Source organism: Acanthaster planci, linkage group LG12 (assembly GCF_054643075.1).
Source record: "Acanthaster planci isolate LZ-2023a linkage group LG12, COTS_SCS, whole genome shotgun sequence".
NCBI classification, from domain to species: Eukaryota; Metazoa; Echinodermata; class Asteroidea; order Valvatida; family Acanthasteridae; genus Acanthaster; species Acanthaster planci.
Genome location: NC_141788.1, coordinates 3,438,918 through 3,462,746, shown reverse-complemented (window position 1 = coordinate 3,462,746; position 23,829 = coordinate 3,438,918). Strand labels below are relative to the sequence as shown.

The 23,829-nt window shown below is 42.5% G+C and overlaps 3 protein-coding genes across 4 annotated transcripts; 1 reads left to right on the top strand and 2 right to left on the bottom strand.

Annotated features, from left to right (window-relative positions):
• The first annotated feature begins 312 nt into the window (after window positions 1-312).
• On the top strand, window positions 313-18,634 carry sptlc1 (serine palmitoyltransferase long chain base subunit 1). The gene is given in 16 exon segments (XM_022231489.2): window positions 313-917; window positions 1,883-1,990; window positions 2,557-2,651; window positions 4,141-4,234; window positions 4,502-4,574; window positions 5,506-5,638; window positions 6,179-6,308; window positions 8,150-8,239; window positions 8,521-8,628; window positions 9,134-9,229; window positions 12,496-12,504; window positions 12,506-12,526; window positions 12,528-12,649; window positions 13,084-13,204; window positions 14,288-14,361; window positions 15,667-18,634. Coding segments are annotated over 16 exon segments (1,461 nt in total). The 5' UTR covers window positions 313-833; the 3' UTR covers window positions 15,770-18,634.
• Window positions 10,009-11,217, bottom strand: LOC147797064 (techylectin-5B-like). The gene has a single exon (XM_087144297.1). It carries the CDS (start codon window positions 11,215-11,217, stop codon window positions 10,009-10,011), a length of 1,209 nt encoding a protein of 402 aa, XP_087000423.1.
• fbxo4 (F-box protein 4) lies at window positions 17,865-23,795 on the bottom strand. 2 transcript variants are annotated; one of them, XM_022231490.2, is made up of 7 exons: window positions 23,110-23,795; window positions 22,553-22,764; window positions 21,880-22,100; window positions 21,374-21,449; window positions 20,274-20,488; window positions 19,692-19,861; window positions 17,865-18,958 (listed from the first exon to the last, which is right to left on the bottom strand). In XM_022231490.2, exons 1-7 carry the CDS (start codon window positions 23,491-23,493, stop codon window positions 18,878-18,880), a joined length of 1,359 nt encoding a protein of 452 aa, XP_022087182.2. In that variant the 5' UTR covers window positions 23,494-23,795; the 3' UTR covers window positions 17,865-18,877. The 2 variants fall into 2 exon arrangements, with proteins under 2 accessions (XP_022087182.2, XP_022087183.2); XM_022231491.2 differs by having other exon boundaries at window positions 21,883-22,100.
• Between the last annotated feature and the right edge of the window lie 34 nt (window positions 23,796-23,829).

Below are 23,829 nucleotides of genomic sequence, written 5' to 3'. Positions count from 1 at the left end.
TCTACACGTACTTGTAGGCGCAGTCGCTTTTCACTGGCTTCCGTCGAAACACGCGTTTCCGTCAGCCGTTGCCAATACTTTGGACGCAGGCGGGGTCGTCACGAAGGCCGTTTTCCAATACTCGACTGAGGCTCCGTCTCAGGCTTCAACTGTTTTTACTTCTTGATTTTGAGGTCAAAAGCGCAATAGTAAGTCTGATAGTGCCACAAAACATGAATTAAGATGCAAAAGAGCCTACAGTATTTCAATTTAAAAATTAAACGCTTCAGGCCCACAATCGAGGATTGGTTTCTTACACGAAGCCACGGCTGAGACGAAGACGACGTTGAGTATGGAAAACAGCTGAATTTTATGCCAATTGGTGGCGCTCTGTTACTTATGCAAGCAGTAATTTTCGCATCTAGTTGCTGTCGATAACTGATGAGTCATCCGCATAGTCCATTTCATCTAAGGAAAGATAAAGATATCATTGATTGCAAGCATGGGGAAATGTTCTTTATCAAAATGACATTTCAAATTCACGTAGGACACAACTTAAAAGTAGTAATCTGTAATTCATTATCAAGTCAATATTTTCAAAATTACTTATTTCTGTCTTTATAAATGAAATTGCACACAAATGTACTTTTTCGATCCCTACTTTCAAGAATGAATCTTACCAACGCCCCACTCGCATGGTAATTCGTATGTGAAAAATTGTCACTTCATAATCAACCTACATATCACCACAACAGTGTTCCGTGCGGAGAACTGCTGAGTGAAACCTCACCGACTAGTTTTCCGATTAATTGTCTGAGAGCCTTTCCCCTTGTTTCCCGTGTACATTGGATGTTATGAACGACAATATGGAGACCGTTCTACCACTTTTAACTCCGGAACCTTGGAGTTTTGGGGAACTTTTTGAAGCATTTCGACAGGTAGGGCTGGGCCGGCAGGGTGGTCATGCATGGTGATGTGGTCACCGTGACCATCTTTGTACCGGACATTCGGACGCACTCACTTGAACGCGCGTACTGGCCAAAGCCATGACAGCCAGCACGTCCGGCCGGTTGTCTGACTCTAGCGTAGCGTAGACTGACATTGCCACACAGTGTTGATTGGCTCTATATGGCTGTTGTCACACAGTTTGTCAATAAATCTATCATTAATACTAGCCAATTCGCAGTTGTGGAAGGTTATTTCTATACTATCTCAGCTTAAAAATTAGGCAGTGGATATTTATTTAGCTGGTGACGGCAAAAGTTCCGAAAGGATATTTGGCCGGGATGTGTTTTCATTGGCCAATTCTCATTATGTCATCAGACTATGACATTTTACTCTGTCTGGTTCTGCAACTTCATTAACGTACGGTAGGGGGCGGAAATCAGACCTATGAAATTTCGAACTTTATTTCCCTTTAAAAAATCCTCTAAAACCACAAAATATAGAAAGAAAGGGATGTAAACTTAATTAAATTTCAGATTTGTATTACTTTAAAAAATACTGAGTGCTTTGAAACAGAAATAAAAAAAAAAGAAAAAACTCTCCATTGGGGTTTGAACCCAGAACCTCACGCTCACGCAAGCCTGTAAGTATGAACTTATATTTGACATGTGTCGCCCTAATGTATTACATTGAGTTTGAAGATCTTTGGTTAATTCTGATGTTCAGCTGTATCTGCAATTCTCTTACTTTTTTATTCTGTACCCAGCCTTGTAATTACAGCCATATATAGCTATTATTGTGAAAAATAAGGAACCAGGCTATGAACAAGCATTTGCTTTTTGCCCGGTATCCACCATCCATCACCCCTTATTTCATTCTGTAAATACAAGTAGCTGCGATGCATGGAATTAAAAAAAACCAAACCAAACTGCATCCATTGTTCATGGTTGTTCTTTAGGCCCCGATGTACCACCTCATCTTTGAAGGTCTCCTAATACTTTTCATCATCCGCTTGCTGTTCTCCAAGAGATACTCCATCCAGTCCAAGATAGTCCTGACTGAAAAGGTATGCCAGATGAGTTCAAGTTGCGCTTAAGTCTGGGTTCACATCTGTACAGTCTTTGTGCCCATTTTGAAAAGAGAGATCGAGGGACTTGAAACATATTTATATTATGTGATTTGAAGTGATAAACGTGGGGTGAAAGACATGAATAATTTGAGGGAGAGAAAATGCACTAAGCCTATGAAAGCAGAGGTTTGGCCAAACTGAAGCAGGACAGAGCTGCCCAGTATCTCGAAGATTTCAGGAGCATTACGAGCCTAATTATCAGGGGGAGGGTGAGTCAGCAGCATTCTCAGAAGGCTTGTCAAAGGGCACAGTTTGTGCCATCAAAGGCATAGTACCAGCTGTTGATGTGGAAAAAACTTGTGTGCAGTAGAACTCTAAGCTCAGTGGGAGGGGTCATTTGATTCCCCCAGCCCCCTTCTGTTCCTCCTTCCTTCCCTCTTCACTCTTTAAACTAACTTAGACCCCCCCCCGAAGAGCTTGGCTGCATCAGTGCTCAGACTAAGGTGTTAGTTTATATTGTTTTTATTTTTCCATCTTTCATGTTTCAAACTTCTTCACTTCAGGAGAAGGATCAGTTAATTGAAGAGTGGACACCAGAACCATTGGTTCCCAAGCTGCCAGATGACTATGAGCCCATCAAGTATAGGGTAGTCACACAGTAAGTATGACGTGTCGAGACAGCAAGACAGCGTTGGTCATTTCTTGATCATTCTCCTCTGTGGCCTAGGTTCTAATCCTGCCCTGACAGTGAATATTTCCGGTGCAGTTCTTCTTGCGGCTGGTTTGTTTTGAAAAATAATTATTTACCCCAGTGCTGTGCTAGCTTCAGAGGAATCGTCTGTTTTGCAATGAAATGTAGATTATTGTGTCAATGCGAATATTGATAAAAGAAAAAAAGTGTGATCATTTGATTATCACTTGCTATTGATAGATATTAAATCACTTAACCACTTCGTGCCGGGGCATTTTCCAATGTTGATGATGCTGGGCCGGCATGACTATCATCTTTTCCGTTTTCAAAATGCTTCAAAAATTCATCATTTCATTTAACGGTCGGTTATAACCGCACGAAGTAATCTTCAGGCACTATTCTAAGTTGATAGGTGACCTTCATTGACGCCCGAGTATTTCAGCCAGGCCTGCAGCCTTGTAAACAGAGCCGAGATTGTGCGGTGTTATATAACTGTCTTTTGTTAGCGAACCTGGCTCAGTGCACTGCTGACCTCTTTTCAATAGGGGCCAGATTAGCGTACAGCGGTGCTGTGTGGCTCATCGCTGCAGTGGTGGAGCGCTTTTGTCCCCGGTGGTAATCCGCTGCTCTCAATGCCCCAAAGCTTGGTATAGAGTTTCAAAACAAGGCTGGATTATCACCACTTTTGAGAGTGAAAAATGCCGGTAATGCCCAGCAGCCTGGTCTTTTGTTCGGAGTACGGTCTTTTGTTACAGGGCCTTGTTTCCTTTGTCCAAGTTCGGAGACCCCGGCCACGCATATAAACCATACGTCTCCGATCCCGAAGTCCCCGGCAGGAAGTGGTTAAGAATCAAAGAAAACACCAGGAGTCCTGCTTCAACAAGTATTCTTTTCCTTTCCAATGGGTTGTCAATGTTCCAAAGAGTTTTCAGTCAGCTTCTCAAAGGATTGAGGACTGTTAGGGTTAATCTGGAAATGCGATGACTTGCAAATTAAATAACAGAGGTAAAACACTAATCCAGCTTCCAAGATTACATGGCTTAATAAAGGAAGTTGTTACCAGAGAATGGGTGAACACAATCTGGTTATCTGTATATGCAGGCATGGCTGACTGGTTCAAACCTCAAAGTGTACCTAGACTCACCTCCAGCTTTTGTCTAAACATGCTAATCCTCATTTTGTTCTGTTCGCACACAAAGTCTGAAGAGTCTGGGAGGGCTAACTGTATTGATTTTGATACCCCCAACATTGAAAAGTGTGAGGTTGCAGGAATGAATATTGTACAAGAACTGTTCAGATGACTCTTGCAGTCAGTGTTTGTGAGGTTTGGTCGTACAGAGGAAATCGGTCCCTGTGCATTAGCTCTTCCAAAATTCTAAATTTTTAGCCCCCCCCAAAAAAATTGTCAGCGAGTGTTAACACAAAATAACCAGCCCACTTTTTTGGTATTGGACAGGCAAGGTGGAAGCATGCTGACCGTGGACGGCAAACAAGGAATAAACTTGGGCACGTTTAATTTCCTAGGGATGCTGGGGCGGAAAGAGACAGAGGTAGGTTGCAAAGAGGACCAGTTTCCTCGTCAACCTCGTTAAAGTTTGACTTGTTGAAATTCTTTGGGATTTCCAGGTTTGTGTCTCAGGACAACTCATGTCAGGTTGGCATAGAATGGTTTATTCCGTGTCATTCAGCACCATCTCAGAATTGGACATCTGAACATTTTGTGTTAATAGTTGGCCTGTATGAGAAACCTCCAGAATGTCTCTTTAAATAACTGTTTGAAAATAACCGACTTAGTTCTTATATTTTACCAATGACAGGAGGCAGCAGTAAAGAGCCTTAAAAAATATGGTGTTGGAACTTGCGGCCCTCGGGGATTCTATGGAACAGTGGGTAAGATCATCTCTGAACGAGTCAACCTAGGCAATCTTGCAGCTCATGTACAAGGCTTTCCTTAAAACAAAAGAACAAGACCCACAAATGGAAGAAAATACAGTCAAGCAATGTGCATAATCACTTTTATTCTGTAAAACTTAATATTAGACCATGTAGATTGTAACACCAATACCTCTGTAACTGCTTATAGCTGGCTAACAGCACTCATTAAAAAGCTTCACATTTAGCTGGAACAATGAAACTTGTGTAATACAGTTGTAGTGAATATCATGTGAAGAGTTAAGAAGTCTTTGGAAAGCATGAGTGAACAAAATCTTTAAGTTCAGGGAATAAAGAGGAAACTTTAGCTCGGTAGGTTCCTTCCAGGAATTGAAAGAGAGGGCACTAAGTCATTAATTGTGTCTACATATCAGTGCAAGTCTTAGGTCACTCATCACTGACTTCCAGTGTCTTGAAAATGGTACATAAAACCTCCTTTGGACAACTTGTGAAAAGCAGTGATTGTTGGCTTGACCCGGCTGTCATGATGGATTGGTTGGACAAACGAGAAAGGCATAAAGCTGATGAAATTTCAACGAAACTGACACTAATTTGGCAGTGCGGAGACTTAATAAATGGTCAATTTCATAATATTTCTTTTCTTTTTCTGACGCTCACACTGCAGTAACCATAAGCTCACCATAAAAGTAAAATCAAAAACTGACCATTTTTGAGTTTAGTTTTCCTTTCCATGTGGCAGAAAAGGTTTGTGCCATTTTGTGGAGCTGTAATCTGAAAAAAGTTTGATACCAATTGAGAAATGGAAAAGTAATGTATAGTTGTCGTACATAAGAAGAAAAAAAAAGTCACTTCAGGGAGAACTGAGGTTAGTGTCGCAGAGAATGTTGGTTTGAAAACGCTGAGGAGTCGTTTTTTTTTTTCTCGTCAGATGTTCATCTGCACTTTGAGGACCGAATCGCCGAGTTCTTTGGCATGGAGACGGGAATTCTATATTCATACGGCTTCTCCACGGTAGCCAGTTGCATCCCTGCCTACTCCAAGAGGGGAGATATCATCTTCTGGTGAGAAAACAAATTAAGGCCGTGTCCGAAACGGGCTTCCAGAGCTACGGCTAGGTCTATTGTCTGCGCGTCTCCATGGACTTTCAATGGAGTGAAGACCTAGACCTAGCTCTAGACAACGGATTCGGATGCAGCCTTATTTTGAAAATGGATTTCGTCTTTATTTGTAACTTGGCCGGGGGACCTCTGGCATATGTCATGACTGACATCTCATCTTTCATGCTCTCAACAAGCCTGACGGAAGAATGCTGCCATTGTGACCAAAACCCTACCCGTTTGGCCTTTCGCACACTTACAATTTGTTGATATCTCAAGACCCCAAATATCTTTGCAGTTCAAGTTGCATGTAGTGAATATTAATTCGTAAAATAACAGTAAATGAATAAAAGCACCACCAGTCATGTTTGCTAGTGTGGTCCAGTTGGTAACGTGGGCATTTTAGGGCGTTCATCATCAAGACATTTTTCAATCTTCTTTTTTTTTCCACATAAAATAAGTGTCGATTTAGATGTAACACTTCTGTCTTTTCTTTTTGTCCAGTGACGAAGGTGTCTGCTTTGCTGTGCAGATGGGCTTGCTAGCCTCACGCAGCCAGATCAAATTCTTCAAGCACAATGACATGGAGGACCTAGAGCGACTCCTCGAGGAACAAGTGATTGAAGATAAAAAAGTAAGACACGCCCCTCCCCTGATCCAAGAAATTCAGACTCTCCGTATTGTGTGCGAGGAATCCCAAAATGAACTTTTGCCTTTCCAACCCTCATTCACCAATTGCGTGATCAGTAACTGCGTCCAAAAGACGCCTGGTACCCAGTGTGCACCATTGTGCATTCACTCCATTGTCTTGCCATCAGACCACTGCATGTTCAGCCTGCTCAAACAGTTGGGCCTGCTACAGCCTTGTCTTCGGCTTCAATCGGAAAGATGCAGAAAAGTGAATTGAGACCAGAGGCTCAGCTGTTGAAATATTCAGGAAAGTTTTGCCTCCTGAAAATTTTGGAGAATTTTTTTCAGGTAAACAGTTAAGAAATTGGCCTGATTTTGAATCTGCCCCATCTCTGTTTGTTTTAAATGATTTTCTAAAATTGTGTCCAAATGCCTCCAACTGTACTTATTTTCCCAACAACAAAAGAAACACACTGGGTAAAATTAATCTTGCTATATTAGTCTAATTATTTACGACTTCTTTGATACTGGTAGTTTCACTGTCCACATTAAATTAGCTTTTTGAATTACTCGTGTATTGTTCCTTCTTTGTTCTTCTCTTGTTATCAGTAAATTTTAGTTGTTGAATTCCACTTTCTCTAAATTTTAAAGATTCACACAATTTAATACAAGCGTTTTTTATAACTGGGAAGAGTGGGTGTATTAAGGATATAGCAGCCCATTGTCAGTTACCGGTTGATTGTTAGAAGCACCGCCTTCTAGGTTGGTTGTCCTACAGCTGTGCAGCTCCAGTACCCTCTCCAGTACCCCTCTCCAGTACCCCTCTCCAGTACCCCTCTCCAGTACCCCTCTCCAGTACCCCTCTCCAGTACCCCTCTCCAGTACCCCTCTCCAGTACCCCTCTCCAGTACCCCTCTCCAGTACCCCTCTCCAGTACCCCTCTCCAGTACCCCTCTCCAGTACCCCTCTCCAGTACCCCTCTCCAGTACCCCTCTCCAGTACCCCTCTCCAGTACCCCTCTCCAGTACCCCTCTCCAGTACCCCTCTCCAGTATCCCTCTCCAGTACCCCTCTCCAGTACCCCTCTCCAGTACCCCTCTCCAGTACTCCTCTCCGGTATCCCTCTCCAGGTCCCCTCTCCCGTACCCCTCTCCAGTACCCCTCTCCAGTACCCCTCTCCAGTATCCCTCTCCAGTACCCCTCTCCAGTACCCCTCTCCAGTACCCCTCTCCAGTACCCCTCTCCAGTATCCCTCTCCAGTACCCCTCTCCAGTACCCCTCTCCAGTATCCCTCTCCAGTACCCCTCTCCAGTACTCCTCTCCAGTACCCCTCTCCAGTACTCCTCTCCAGTACCCCTCTCCAGTACCCCTCTCCAGTACCCCTCTCCAGTACCCCTCTCCAGTACCCCTCTCCAGTACCCCTCTCCAGTACCCCTCTCCAGTACCCCTCTCCAGTACCCCTCTCCAGTACTCCTCTCCAGTACTCCTCTCCGGTACTCCTCTCCGGTACCCCTCTCCAGTACCCCTCTCCAGTACCCCTCTCCAGTATCCCTCTCCAGTACCCCTCTCCAGTACCCCTCTCCAGTACTCCTCTCCAGTACTCCTCTCCGGTATCCCTCTCCAGTACCCCTCTCCGGTACCCCTCTCCAGTACCCCTCTCCGGTACCCTAGATGTCAGCTACATGCATTTCTGGCCGCATCTCCTTCACCAAACATTTTAAGTATTTTAAGTACACTAGATATCTTTGCCATCAACAAGAATTGATTATCAAATTCTCCCATTTTACAGAATTCGAATTCATTTTTTTCTAAAGACTTTTGTCTTTGCCCATTTTTTATTGTTTAGAACCCTAAAAAGGCCAAGAAGACACGGAAGTTCATAGTGGTAGAAGGCCTGTACACCAACACAGGACAGATCACCCCCATCGACAAACTGGTAAGACATCAGAGCTTTTACTTCGTCAGTGTTATTAAACTACAAAAAATTCCTCCTGGCATCTGTGATGACATTTTGTTTTGCATAAAGTTTCTCATGCCACTCTACATGTAGCATGTGATGCAGTTGTTGGAGATGGTCAATAGGAAATTCAAGATATTCCCAGGAGAATCACTCTAGGGTCACTTGAACAAACTTCAATAAACACAGTCCTGTTTGTCTGTTTTGGGTCAATTCAGTTCTGATTCCAGTCCCAGTTTGGGTTTGTGTTTTGATTCCAGGTTGAATTCAAATACAAGTACAAAGTGCGGATCTTCCTGGATGAGACTATGTCCTTTGGGGTGCTCGGTAAAACTGGGCATGGCGTCACGGAGCACTTTGGAATCGATGTATGTACACACCACATGGTGATGCTAATACTTTTGAGAACAAGCGTTATTTTTTGTCCAATATTTTTCACTTAAATATCAATCTGTCACATATTAGATTTTTGTATGGTTTGTTGTAAACAAAATAACAGAGTGGAGAGCCATTTTTCTTCAAAATTAATTTTTTACCATGTTCAAAGTGACCATAATTGCGAAGTAGCTTTCGGTTTTAAATCACACACTTATTGAATTTTTTTTTACAGCTCAAAGTGTGTCTGCTCAGAATTTATAAAACAACAACTTTCAAATTGGAACCTCAATCTCAACTCACCCTGTCTATTTCCCAGTCTATTTGCTGTTCTGTTTAAAAATTAATTCACCCAGTCTATCATTGTCTTCATGTTGACACGTTCGATGGCAAATATTCATTTGACAATCAATATCATTCAGGGGATTTTGTGCCCTCCCCTCTCAACTTGCCACATGCGTCCTAAGCATGTAATGGCATCTGGTTGCTTGGTTACAGGTGACGGATGTTGATCTCATCTCAGCAAGCATGGAGACGTCGCTAGGCACCCTGGGAGGTTTCTGCGTAGGCTCCAAATTTGTCGTGGATCACCAGGTGAGTCGGCATAGTTGAATTACCTGAACTGTTCATGCATGACCATTTGACAGACCCCCGCTGTACATTACTCTTTGATCTCATATGCTGTACACCACGTTGACCGTGCCCCAAACTTTTGATTATCACTTTCCCTGTCTTTGCTCAGTGCAGTCAAAAATGTGTCTTTGAGGCAGGGCAGCTCACATACAGCGGCTTACATGAAACATGGGGCCCCAGATTGAAATGCATTTGGTTGTCGGAACGAAGAGACAAAAACTTGTTATTCCCAATTGACATGATTTATCCTACTCCTGTTCAAGGCATTGTGTTGCAGACCAACCTGCTGTCACTTGCAATTATGGGCCATTGAGCTTTGAAACAATTTCGTCTTCTAAGATGCTTTGTACGGTGATTCCTTCCCGTTGGAAATCGGAAACTGAACTTCCTTGAAAAACCTGCCCCATCTACTGTACCAGGCTGTTTTTCATTTCTTAACCTTTGAGCTAATTGTCTTCAGATTAAAACTTTTTAAACACTACTAGAAAATCACCACCATACTGTAGTGTTGAGTTCAGCTCTCAGCAAAAGTATTTTGTAATAAGCACTGCATAATCAGTGTTGTCCAATAGTTTGTGAGGAAAAAACTAAAGCTGGGTCCCTTACAAAGCCAGTGTCTCAACCACCCAGCAACTTAGCTTGCCTGAAGTTGGATGTCCTGTTCGAATACCACATGGCAGTAGGTATTGCAATGAGTGAGAGGCTTGTGGCCAACACTTCATCCGGTTGCACGAACCATTTCATGCCACTGGTCGGATTTTCATGCAGCATTTTTTCAAGGAGTAGTTTGCCCCTTTCCATGCTCTCCACTGGATGCCGTCCTTGACGTCCCCACCCGTTCCGTAGGGGTAGTACCTCCCGTTGAGGTTAGCCTTCTGGCATTTGTCGTACCACCAACCCCCGCCACCGCCGGCATCGGCGCAGTTGCCCGTGTTCTTGTTGTCATTGTCATTGTCAATGGTTGTGAAGGGCAGGCCGTCGTGATGTTTCAGTGAGTCTCCGGCAGTCCCCTGGTACGAACCCACACTGAGGGTATACAATTCACCTGTCACAGTGAAGTCGTCATACTCTGCCCAGACTGCCGCGCCCTCCCAGTCTTCCAAGTCCACGCGCAGTCGCCACGCCTGTGTCGAGGTCAGGGAGCGCAGTATGTCGTTTCCCATCCAGAATTCGCCAGCCAGGTCCCCAAAGAAGGCTTGGAATTCTGCCCAGTTGTGATCAAAGTTGATGCTGCCGTCTAGGCGTCGCTGGATAACCACCCACTCCCGACCGTCGGGTTCCACGTCACAGTAGACCCGCAGCCCTTCGCTGAATCCTGGAGGGAAGATGGTGAAGATGCCACTGGTTTGCCCTGCTGCCTGTGCAGCAGCACAGCTGTCAAACTCAGCCGCAGGCTGGGCAGAGTATAGGGGCGCGATTGAAGGCACAGACAGCTGAGGGGTGGAAGGTATCACAGAATGGCCCGGCGTTGAAGGCACAGAAGAGTCGTGTGGGGTAGATAGTTCCGTGTCATGAGTCATCGGAGACATAGAGTTACCACTCGTTGAAGTCACCAATGTCCCTGATGTGGTAGGCAGCAGAGAGGGTTGGGATGTGGGAGGTATTGATAGCTGAGGCTTGCCTCTGTCGCCATCAAAGTATGCACTGCCAGCCATAAGAATGAAGAAGTCAGGGTGTTGGAACCATGTTGCATTGTTGAGCTGACACCTGCGACTGTGTCTGTAATAATTGATAGATTTACAGTGACTGTCAGCATGACAGTAACTGCCACAGATCACATAGGAGCGTGCCGTTATCTCCCGATAGGTACAACATTGCAGAGCTTGGTTTTCCACACTGAAGAATTCAACTTCCGACAGGCCGCAGTGAGTGCCGTGCACTAGCACAGCCCGGGCTAGTAGAACGGTCCAGGAGAGGATGTTTCGGACATGTTTTATAAAGAATGCCATCTTGTGTTTGTGGTCTGTGATTTTAAAATGGTGTGGCTCATCAAGAAGATGTCCAGTGGTTTTTCTCGGGCAGACAGATGTGCAGTCAGATGTAAGCCCAGTCACTGATGATGTGTAGTTTTGCATTAGTGCATCTGTCAAATGATTCCATCAAATATTCTGTCTTACTTAGGCTTAGACCAGCAAGATGAGTGAGGCAGTGTCTCCACTTTCTGCCAGGGCAGTTTTCACTGCCAAGAAACATACGGTTTTAAAGGCAGGTGCTTCCTACTTGCTGGTCAGCTAACCACTACGTACTGTCTCTACTCTCTGTTCATGGTGGCAGGCCACTGTCACTGACTCTGCTGGTGTTTCTGTGCTCAAAATAACCCACCAATAACCTGTCAAGGCCCCATACCCCAGAAAAATGCTCAATTAAGTTGCCGATTGGAGGAAAATAGGGTATGATCAATATTGCCTTGAAGAGCGATTAGTTAATGGCTCAAGGGGTTGACTTCAAGTTGGTTTAGGATTTGCGCCGAATGAGACCTTGCCTTGTATTGATTTGGGTTTTGTTTTCTGGGGGTTTTTTTTGAAGGGAGAATGTCTTCTTTTTTTTTTAATTATTATTCAAGTTAACTAAGGCCAAAACTATTAAGCATTCATGATTGCCCCTTTTTGTAATCATTGATCTCCATGTGTTTGTCGGGGTGCGTAGGTGGAAAAAAGTATGTCCATGGCCATATAGTTCTTATGAAACAGGTTTTTTGAGGCAGCGGGTTGTACTGACAGCTTAGTTCATATTGAAATTTGTACATATTTTACTCCATTTGGAGTAGACATTTTATTGCTCTGATTCTATTGAATTTCCTTCTGCCATTTATTTCTGGAAATCAGTAAGTCAATATTAGCGTATAACGAGCTTTAAATCAACTCCAGGAACACTGTGACCAGCTCAGAGTAGGCTTATTCTAAGTCTGTGTTTAAAATGCTTGCTTGCACAAGAGCATGATTGGTTTTGAACACGCTGGCAGTGCAGTGCATTTCACAGGAAATGTGCCTTGTTCTTTTGGGGTTTTTTGTAGGGATAAATGTAACCTTAAATGAACCTAGGTTTTTCAATATCTTTCCAGGATTTGTAGGAACCCGCAAGATTCAGGAAGATAAATCTCAGCCACTGTATCTATGTGCTGCTCGGTCCTAGTCCCCAAGTTGCATCCCCAAATATTTGCGAGATTTTTATTGCTCCTGGAGAGAATAATTTAGTGATGGGTGTTATTTTTGCATGGGTTTTCCCAGCGTCTGTCCCGGCCTGGGCTACTGCTTCTCGGGCTGCCTGGCCCCCCATGCTCGCCACAGCGGCCATGAAGGCGTTGGATCTCATGGAGGAAGACCCATCCATGGCCACCCGACTGCAGGCCAGATCCCAGTACGTCCATGAGGAACTCGCCAAGTAAGTCGGCCAAAGACAACTCGCCTCTGGGATCGCAAACCTTGACTTTCTGTCACTGAAATAATGTAATAAATAAATATATTTGAGCGTAAAAAATAACTTAAATAACTGAATTTGTCAGTTCTTGTGACTTTCTTGTGCTGTTTATTCAGGAGGAATGATGACAGTATCCACACTCTACATAGGATTTCTTTGAAACTGTACTTGTTTCCAGCTGCATGTGTGATCATTGTTTCTAACCACTCAAAGAAAAATCTTTTGAGATTTGCATTTCTTGGCAACGGGTTTCATCAACTTATGGTAAATCTCTAATTTTCCAGCTCGCTAGCCAATTTGAGATCTCCTTGTGTGAGTTTTTAAACCAGAACTCAATACCTGGATTATTGTGTATGCATTTAATCGTAAAAAATAATCTTTTGTGTACCGTATGATAGGATTGCTGAGATGAAAGTAGCTGGTGACCCTGTGGCCCCCATCAAGCATCTGTATGTACGAGAGACAGGAGAGAAGACCAGAGAAGAGATAATGAATCTTCTAGAAGTGATAGTAAACAAGGTACCATCGTAGTTGTTTTTGCACACTCATCAAATTAGCCTTCTTGTCACATGATGAGCCTCACAATGACTTTTAATAAGTGCACAGCCAGTGAGGGTCGGCCCTAAACATGATTTTGTAGTAGTAGTGAAATTCCATGTCAGCAATAATCTGTGAGCGCGAAGTTTCAGAAAGAATTTGATCCTTTGCATCATTGGCAGTGTTGCCCTTTGAATTGTTATACATAATTATCGTGTGTAATTTTCAGTTAAACCCGATTTATGACCCCAATTTGTGAAAATTAGTAGGGCTGAGTCATTTCGAATAATTCACTAATCGAATATTCAATCTTCAATTTGATCTAATATTCGGTCATACTGACCACCAGATTCTTGATGAAAAAAACCATATACAAAATCAGCTGCAACAATGCACACAATTGGTGCATTATAATCACTATAATAGCTTCTCGCGTCCAGGGAGTATCTCCAGCCATGATTTAGCAAGATTTAAGAGAGGAACAATACTTCTTGCCCTGTTGAAAATTTCTAATCCTTTTAAATTTTTTAACGAATAATTTGCTTTTTGACACGTAAGATTTCTGTCGCTTTTCATTCTAAGCTTGAAACAAGTTTTCTCACTTAAAACAACAGAAAATTCTCCCTTTTCACCCAATTTTGGCATGCGAATATTCAAATTTCAAATATTTGGCACAGCCCTTAAAATGAGTTTCAAAGGAAGACTTTTTTAAATGATCTATCTTAAAAGAGAGAAATTTGAAAAGGTAAGAATTTTCTTGACTTAGTATCATTTTTGCATGCGTTTTTTAATGCACTGATGTTGAGGTCAGAACCAAAAACTGAAAGACGAAGTCTTTCAATGTTTATCCTGTTTTTAACAACCTTTCTGTTACATCTGTAATTCATTGTTTGGTTCAGCCAAAACAAGTGACTGTCAGAGCAGGATTGAATTCTGCCATCTTGGGAACATTTTACCTTCATTCGGTGACCTATCCAGTTTTGCACTGGTGGCCCATGTAATTTGTCAGTGCCCTCTACTTTATTCGAACTGATATGAATGCCGACGATTGATTTCTTGATTTAGGCACTAGATGAGGGCGTGGTCCTGACCACAGCATGCTACTTGGAGGAGGAGGAGGCGTTCCTGCCTCCACCCAGGTAAGTTACAAACCAGTGCGTGTACCAGATGCTGTTACTGGCTCCTTGCAAGCACCGTTGAGGGCGCTGTTCACCGGCATCATTAGTAGTGCATTAGTAGACCAGTTTTATAGGTATCACGTCAGGCTTAAACCTCGTGAAGTCATGCAAGAAAGGTTATCAACCACTTGTGTGAATAGTCATTCATCACTGCATGCCAAACAGAAAATGCCAAGAATGGAAACATTGGTATTTTTACTTTAACATTTTAACGCTCTGTGCACAAAGTTGATTATTTCTGGTGAACAGCGATAAGGCCAATATTCCCTGCCAGACTTATGAAGACGGAGATGAACAGTGATAAGGCCAGTATTCCCTGCCAGACTTGTGAGGACAGAGATGAACAGTGATAGGGCCAGTATTCCCTGCCAGACTTGTGAGGACAGAGGTGAACAGTGATAGGGCCAATATTCCCTGCCAGACTTGTGAGGACAGAGATGAACAGTGATAGGGCCAATATTCCCTGCCAGACTTGTGAGGACAGAGATGAACAGTGATAGGGCCAGTATTCCCTGCCAGACTTGTGAGGACAGAGGTGAACAGTGATAAGGCCAATATTCCCTGCCAGACTTGTGAGGACAGAGGTGAACAGTGATAAGGCCAATATTCCCTGCCAGACTTGTGAGGACAGAGATGAACAGTGATAGGGCCAATATTCCCTGCCAGACTTGTGAAGACAGAGGTGAACAGTGATAAGGCCAATATTCCCTGCCAGACTTGTGAGGACAGAGGTGAACAGTGATAAGGCCAATATTCCCTGCCAGACTTATGAAGACAGAGGTGAACAGTGATAAGGCCAATATTCCTTGCCAGACTTGTGAAAACAGAGGTGAACAGTGATAAGGCCAATATTCCCTGCCAGACTTACGAAGACAGTTTTGCCAATTTTTATCATTCACATGATACATTAAGCATACAGCGCACTCCAGTGTTTTTGCATCAGTATTGTGCCCATCAATTTGGATGAAAGTCAAATATAACTTGGGGAAGGTTTTTGGTAGTAACGTAATATCTGTCCTTGTTGAATTACAAAAGGTTGTACTGTGCTCTGTTCTACTTCAGGAAATGTGATAATGTGATTATAAAAGCCAAAATGCTAGGTTCCCGAATATTGCCAAATTCAGTGTGGTATGTCAAAGTGACAAACATTCATCCGATCAAATCATGACTTATTGTCAAAGAGTTGTTCAAGAAATCATTCAGCAGAAATACTAAGCCAAACAACTAACCAAGAGGCATAATCACCCATCGTCTCTACATTTTCAGCATTCGCATTGCTGTGAACATAGCTCCAAGTGACGACCAAATCATCATGGCGATGCAAGTTATACAGAAAGTAGCCTCGGAGGTCCTGCAGAACGAGGTGTAAGAATTGCACTGTAAATCAACACTGGAGGGGTACAGTTTAGGCAAGGACACAAGGGTCTCTGGAATGAAGGAACCACACTAGTAGCTCTTGTTGTGTCTGTAAGTAAACGGCAACCTCCACCTCAAGCTGACCTGATTGGTCTAGCTGGTACTCTTCACTGGCTCACGTGTGAATACTGAGAATATGCCTATCACCCTCCAGTCGAGTACCGGTCTGTCCCAGATTGCTCAAAAGTTCTATTTTACAAGTACTCTTCCGTGTTTGTGTGTGTCAAAGTGCTTGAGTGCAAAGGTCACAAGTGGCATTGACCATCTTGTTACCTGACTACCTCATACATTTTTCCTCAACTGAATCATGATTTTTAAGGATAATTGAAAAAGAAAGTGGGGAAAAAAAGGCTAAAACATTTTCTGAAGTAAAGTAGAGAAGATGTCGGCTAATTAAATAAGTAGTTTTAAAAACCTCCACAATCATAACCTCGAGTCCACTGAAATTTGACTGCTTGGTTTGGATCGGTTTGGGTCGTTGTGTGATTGTTGAGCCCCAATGGGGCTTTGTCAGAGGGGCACTTTTGTCCCAATTTTGGCCAAGTGTAAAGAAGTTGCCCTATATCATATAGGGGTAACACACAGCATTGCTGAATGAGCCATTTGGGCATTTCCAAGAGCATATTTACAACGTAAAACAGGCCGTGGGTCATTCTAAACGTGCACAAGGGTCAGTCCCATAAGCATAGCCATATGCTGCCTTGTACACTGGTGATATCAGGTGCCGTGTTCTGGAATGACCCGTCCTTTTTGAGATACTGAACTGGCCCATTCTGGGACTTGCAAGCAACAAATGACCATGGATTACAGTTGATGGCCATAGAAATTGACTTACATTCGTAACTCTCTGGAATCTGTGGCAAACCCAATAGAAATAATAAAATGCTTATCTGTACTTGCGTCAGATATTCTGTATTTGCCTGTCAAATATTCTATATTTGCCAGTCATATATCCCGTGTTTGTATGTCAAATATTCTGTATTTGACATGAGTGTAGTCTGTCGAGTGGAGCTTTCATAAACTCATTTTCCTGGAAATGGAATGGTAATGACTTCGCTGATTTTATAAGTAAAATCACTGAGTGAATTTGGTTTCTGCCAGGATTTGAGGTAGAATTTTGAGATACGTTAGATAGGCTGTTGCTGGTGATTATGATTTGCATAAATGCAGATTTATTGCTCTAATGCAGTGATGTCACAGAACAGCAGATAATTATATGTAGTGGTTTAACTTGAGATTGTACTCGAGAGGGATTAGTCTTGTTAGATTAGTTTTCAAAGCTTTTTTTAACCCACATTTAATGTGTTTGTAATATTTTTATTTTATTCCATGAGTGGTAGGTTTCATTTTGTGGCGATATTTTACAAACTCGGGTTATTTGAAGTTGCACTTACAACTGTCCAATTTTTCTAATCATGTCAAAGCATTTTGTGTGGTGTTTTAATCTGTAACAACTTATTTTATGCCTTTGTTTTCTGCTGGAAGTATTGTGGGTACAGTGTCGCAGACCTGGTGATGTAATCGAATTCTTTTCCAAGATCCCGTGTGAACTGGAATATCCCTTTGTAACTATCATTCAGCACATGTTGCAAGAGTGCTAATCATTATAGACCTCTGTCAAGAGGCAGCCATATTGCTTTTCCACCATTCAAAGCAATGTAACCAAACTGAGGCTGGAAAGAAAAACAGACTGCTCCCTTTCATCAATATTTGAAATTTATTGCTATTACCAGGGGGTTTTCAGGTAACAAGACAATCAAGGCAGCATCATAATGAAGGTCTATAGGTTGAGACTATCCCCGTTTGGATATAACCAGCATCTTATTGATCAGATTATGAATTGTCTTCTCTGTTTGGAATGTCAATTTTGCTGGGAGCAAAAGTAATGAAATTTTTGAGAAGTAAGCAAGGTGATCATGGCAGCTGGCAGCAAATTGAATCCTGCAGTAGTCTCTCCTCAAGCATTGCGCATTACGAGGAGTCTGTTAACGATTACAGCATTCTTTTATGATGTTAACTGCAGAGGAAGACTTAAGGAGTCAGACACATTTCACTATCTTTGCGTCACTCCGTGAGATTTATTTCTTGAATGGGTCACTGTAAATTCTTGGTTTCTGCAAGGTCTTCATATTTCAACAATGCTTCTTTCGCATTGTGTGTGGTCATGAAAATAGCCAGAGCCGAGTATCACAAGTTATGATACGATAACGATATTGATTTAACGGTTCGCAAAAGGCTGAACTTGAAGTGAAGTTACATTCTGCCTCCATTATTGCAGTACAATAAATTAGCATAATAGATCAGTAGTCTGAACAGGAAATAGGTCTTAAACTGGATGTTTTGTACTCAAATATGTGGAATAGTGGATGCCCCAAGTCACACAATCTCTGGCCAGTGATTTGAATTAACTTCTGTGTTAAGTTGCTTGGCCATTATAATTCCCGACTTTTGATAAGGTCTCAAGATATCTAACATCTGTAGCCCGATGTAATGTGGAAAAAGTCACATTTCAGGCAATCCATAAAAATATCTAGTAGCCTACCTGCTACACTCCTTAACTCAATGGAATTTTTCCATGCAGAGCAATGACTGTTTTCACAGAGCATGAACAAATTTGTATCAAATAAAACATCCGTGTATTCATTTGACAGTGACTTAAGGAAGACTTTTTGTCACTGTTTTAATCAGGGGTTTTTGTTTTAATTTAGCACATTTATGATACATTTGTAACATAATTTGGAAGCTCTTGTAATACTCACTGAACTGCATGCCTATCTGTGAACTATTTATTACAATAATAAAGAGATTTGTAAAGAGATCATGAAATGTGAATTCTATTTATTAGTTTAAAGTGGTCTTTATCTTTTCTCTAGAACTTACAAATATTTGTTGAATACAGTGTGTTCTGAACTGAAGTTGTTATAGTTCTTATAAAAATAGACTTTATGTAAGAGCAGAAAGGTTATTTTTATTTACAGGTTACTTATTTCTCATGACAAAAATAAGCACATAAGTCATGTAGTGTGTTCCTTATGAAAGCCACGTTGTGATAGGTTGAGCACTACCTCCCTTGTGCAATTTCCACCAACCAGGTGACAGCTTCTACCACTCCCGACAAGTCAGACACGTCAACATCGAACATCTGTGAAGAGTGTCAAATGAAATGATGTAGATAAAGTAAATGGTATTTAACACTTGCTTAGCCAGATCCTCCAGAATGTTTTTATCTTTGAATAAAGTCAGTGGCAAGGGCTATAATGAAGCACATTAATAATCGGAAGAGGTGTAAAGAACTTTTAACCCCTTTGCGCCAGGACGCGGCTAGAGCCGCCGTAAAAATTGAGATCCTCAGCCCGCTTTTCAGCTATTATTCTCGGCCCACGCTCGAGTGAACACGGTGAAAGAAGGCTGACCCTTGCTCTTGCATAAATGGTGATTGGCCTTTGTGTGTAGCCCAGAAATGAAAAGACCGAATTTGCATCATAATCACCAGCTTCACAATAGTCCCCACTTTGAAAAGAGGCAACGGGAATGTGGAAGCGTGAGTAGAGCCGCATGCCACCGAACAATCAGCCTTTTCACTGTGTAATTCAAAGTGTGCAGAGCACGCAGGGCCACAAACCGAGAATTTGCGGTTGGCAGGTGGCCTTCGTGGCCAAGCAAGGCTGGAATTCTTGGAGTCGGCTTTCGGAAAGAAATTCCTGTCGTCAAGGGGTTAAAGGGAGAAAGTCACTCTTGTTTTCGGTAGTCAAGAGAATAAGTATTAGTCACAATGCCGTATTTGTGTCCAGTTTGTAAAAATTTCCTTTAAAAAATTATGATATTTCCGATCGTGAGAAATTCAAGAGAGTACAATGAGGTATGGGGCATTTTACCTTCCAAGCCCTGTTGAGTTGGTGGAGAGCAAGTTCCTTAGCCATCGTCACACAGGGCACCCTGGCCGTCTCTGGGTTGGGAACGCAGGACAGGAGGACGAGGGGACACTTCTGTGCCGTCCATCGGTCGTTCATCAAGGCGAAGAGCTCTGGCCGAGAATCAGTGGCCACTGTCATCGACAACAACAACAACAACTAACTTTCTGATCAATGATGTTGCTCGGCCAATCTCGTGACAGATCTAGATTTGTTTAGATACAGGAATGTACAGGGACAGAGGGGGGGGGTCATGGCCCTGCAGGATATATGGTATTCCTGTTCTTCAATGTACCTAGATCTGCTCTTGGCTTGGCTTAGTATTCAGATTTCGTAAGATATGGGAGGGTTAGGTTGAGGTCATCTGTAGCTAATTTCGCAGTGTTTCTCAACTCGGGGAATTTGTTGGCAAGTTGGATGCAGCCAAAACACCACATACTCTACATTTCTTGTGACTGATTTTCAGCTAGTTTTCTTAGTAGTGTTTTTCTGCTCAGTGCATGTATAAAACTGGGCCCTGATTTATTTGATACACTGTGATCTTACTTGATTCGAGTCCAACCATAGCGTCCACGACAAAGATAAAGGCATCCACATTCCTGCACAGCTCCTTGATAGTTGAAGTTGGTTCGTAAGTGACGCAGTCGTCTCCCCTCCCTGCTTCTTCCCCACCACCCTGGGGACTAGACCCAGGGGCTGCCTGGAGGAGCCTGTTCCGCTGGGCTCTGGTTTCACCTGCTGTGGGGTTTTCCCGATCCCGCCTTTAGAAAAGAAAAAAAAAACAGGTTAATTTTAAAATCTCACTTCAATAACAAAACACTGCCGTCGAGCCATCATCTATTTTCAGTCTGTTCAGCCAATTTCTTTGGGAACACAGCCACAAAACTGGTCGTTGCTCTTGCCAGTCTGGGAGAAGTGCTATAAAAAGCTTGTTTTGATTCGGTGTCTGTCCTGACAGCTTCTTTGGCGTAGATAGTTTGAAAGAGGACTTTTGTTTTTATTGCATGACACTGAACATACTTTCTGTCCCAGGGAATTCACTTCTCCAGGAAATGGCAGTTGAAAGTTTGAATCAAATTCATGGAGAAAAACCAGAACAAAAAAGGGTGCATCAAGCGGGTTTCCGTAGTTTTATGCATATGATTGGGGACACTGCCTAGCACTGAAAATCTTTAGCTTCTTCATTTTGCACACTTTTTTTGAGCACTAAAGGGGATTGTACATTTGCTGACTGTTCTCGAGAAATGGAGCTCATTAAGAAAGATCCTTGGAATAAAAATAACAAAACTTGACGATTCCTGTTTTCTCCCAAATGAGAGAATGGTGTCAGAGTACGCCTAACAAAAGTCCTTTGGTCATTTCCGGGTTCTGAGTAATTAATCTGTAAGATATGTCAACACACCAGATTCCACATCAGAGGAAGTGGTTTTGGATGTCTCCCTGTGGGTGCAATATCCTGTCTGACAGAACAACCGCCAAACCCCCCCCCATGAAGCAACCAACTCCGTTACATGGAGAATGGAGATGTGTCATTGTTCACCGCAGGGTCATCATATTTTGGGGGATGCAAATGTGGAAGTCTATGCTCCACTTAATTTCAGAGTTTCAATTTGATGCATGCATGCATGCATTGGTGGGGCACTTACTTGGTCCCTGAGTATAGAGTAATCAGCCTCATGTCCAACTTGCCATTCACTGACACCTGGAAACCTGTACCAACACCTGTTCAGAAAATGAACAGTTATTAGAAAGCTGTTGCATATTCACACGTGGATTGACCCTTCTAAGATAAATCAATGCCTTAAAAGTTGCTAAACAAACTTGGGTTTGGGCTTAATAGTTTTTGATTACAATTTGCTGAAGTATTTTTTCACTTAACCATATTCAATTTGAAATTGGTTCTCGACCCTGAGAACATGGAGCTGTAGCCATCGCTAGTGAATGCATGTTGTTTGTCTGAAATATGTGTTTTAGTTCTGAAGTGAGTGAAACTGTTTGGAATGAAAGCAAGCTCTTTGCTCTTCTAAAAATGATAAAACTCTCGGAAAAATAAACAGCCGTCTAGGAAAAAGAATCTAACTGGCTATATGGAACAGTTGAGCCAAGACAAACAAATGAGTACACAAATAACAAGTGCAAGACAATGCACAACTACCTGGCAGAAGTGCTGGAAACACTCCCCGGACCTTGAAGACGTCGGACCCACTGCCAAGGAACTTTCTGACCAGTGTGGTGGAGTTGGATTCCAATCCCGGACCGAACATGACCACCTTGGGGGGTTTGTGGGGAATGAAAGACCACAGGAGTCGAGGCAGTTTGAGTAGGTTGAAACCTGATGACTCTCGCTGAAACTTGGGGCTGCATCTCATGTAACTGTCAAAACCAGCCATTCAAAACCCTCCAAGTTACAAAATATAGTCAATTGTAAAATTGGTGAGAAATTTCAAGATTTCATTTTAGAGACACCATTATGTAATTATATCTAATCTAAACAAGCTTAAACCTATTACATGAATCACTTTTAGTTCCTAAAGTTAGTCATCATTTTACAGGAATCAGGAAAAATTGATTCTCACGACATAGTATTAATTTTTGTAGAAAATTAAAAACTAACGCTCATTTCAATAAATTCAACATCTGAAAAAGGAGTTGCAAATATGATATTTTTAGATAGCAAAATTACATTACAAATGTAAAATTATTCATTTGTGTTTGAGTATTAGATATTTCCAAATGGAATTCCATTTCTACACTGTTAGCAATCCTCACTTTACCTAACAGTTTTTATACACTTCATTATCTTCATTCCAATGTGGTGGACTCACATTTCTTTGTAAGTGAGATCTGAGTTCACCTCCTCGTACAGTGCCGGGTTGGACCGATGGTCCACCCGACGCCAACACAGCTTGTCTTTCTCCAAGGCATCCTTCCACAGTAGCTGGTCACTGCAGAGGCTGTGACACTGGCGGCAGGTACTACCAACGCTGGAGATGTCTTGGGCGCCCAGGAAGGAGAAGATGTGCAAGAGAACTTGGACCTGTCAAAGGTGCAAAAATTGCATTACAGTGATGATTCTACTTGAAGAAATTAACATTTTTGCATGAAGATTGTCAGACACGTTTAGTCTAATCTGTCCACATTTTGAAGGTTGGGAGGGATACAAATCTTTCAACTGAAATACCCAATATTTGGAAAACTGAATTATTTGGCAGTATACATTTACAAATCAAGCTCTGTCACATTTAAAAAATGTTTTCAATTTTTAAACTTCCCTAATGTAATTCACTAAGAAGATGGCAAAATTCATGATCCCGGTCTGTGACATCACTCCCCCCCCAAAAAAAAAATCAGCTCTGTTCCACATTACTTAAAACTGACTCACGGGTAATTCCATTAGATTTAGCTCTTTTTCTTCGTGTGAATTACAGAAACACTCCCCGGCACCGCGATCCACTTCCTCTTGTCTTTCGCGTAAGATCGCCTCATCTCCGTGATACAAATTCGCCGATCTGTCCTCCCTGTCTCTGTGATCCGTGCGACCCACTGTCACTCCCGCCTCGACGTCAACACCGTCGCTCCGGCTCCCGTGATCTTGTCCTGCCGCCTCGCGGCTCATGTTCACCAGGTATCTCAGAGAGTTAAGCAAGGTGTTTTCCAAATGTTCCAACCCCAGGACGGAGACAGAGGTCTCACTGGTCTCAGCAGCGGCTGCCCGTTTGGCCATAATCTGACGAACGTCGGCGACAGTCGTGGAATCGCCAAACATGATCAACCTATTTAATAAATTCTTCCGGTGATGAATAACTTTGATGGGTAATCCTCGAGTGCGCTTTCCGACACTTTTGAGTTGACAACCTCGGACGACAAAACGATTGTACAAAAATCAGGCCTATACTGAGCATTGGAACAACTTTAAAAATTATCAGACTTTGATGATGATATTACTCAATACTGTCCTGCTCAGGAAATCATGAATATATTGAGTGCAGCTTGAAAAATACAGTCCGTCTTTTTATAGGACTCCCAGCTTCGTTATTTGCTGTGTTGTGACGCTATATCTTCATACGTGTTCACTTCCACGTGGATTGGATTTTGTTTGCGT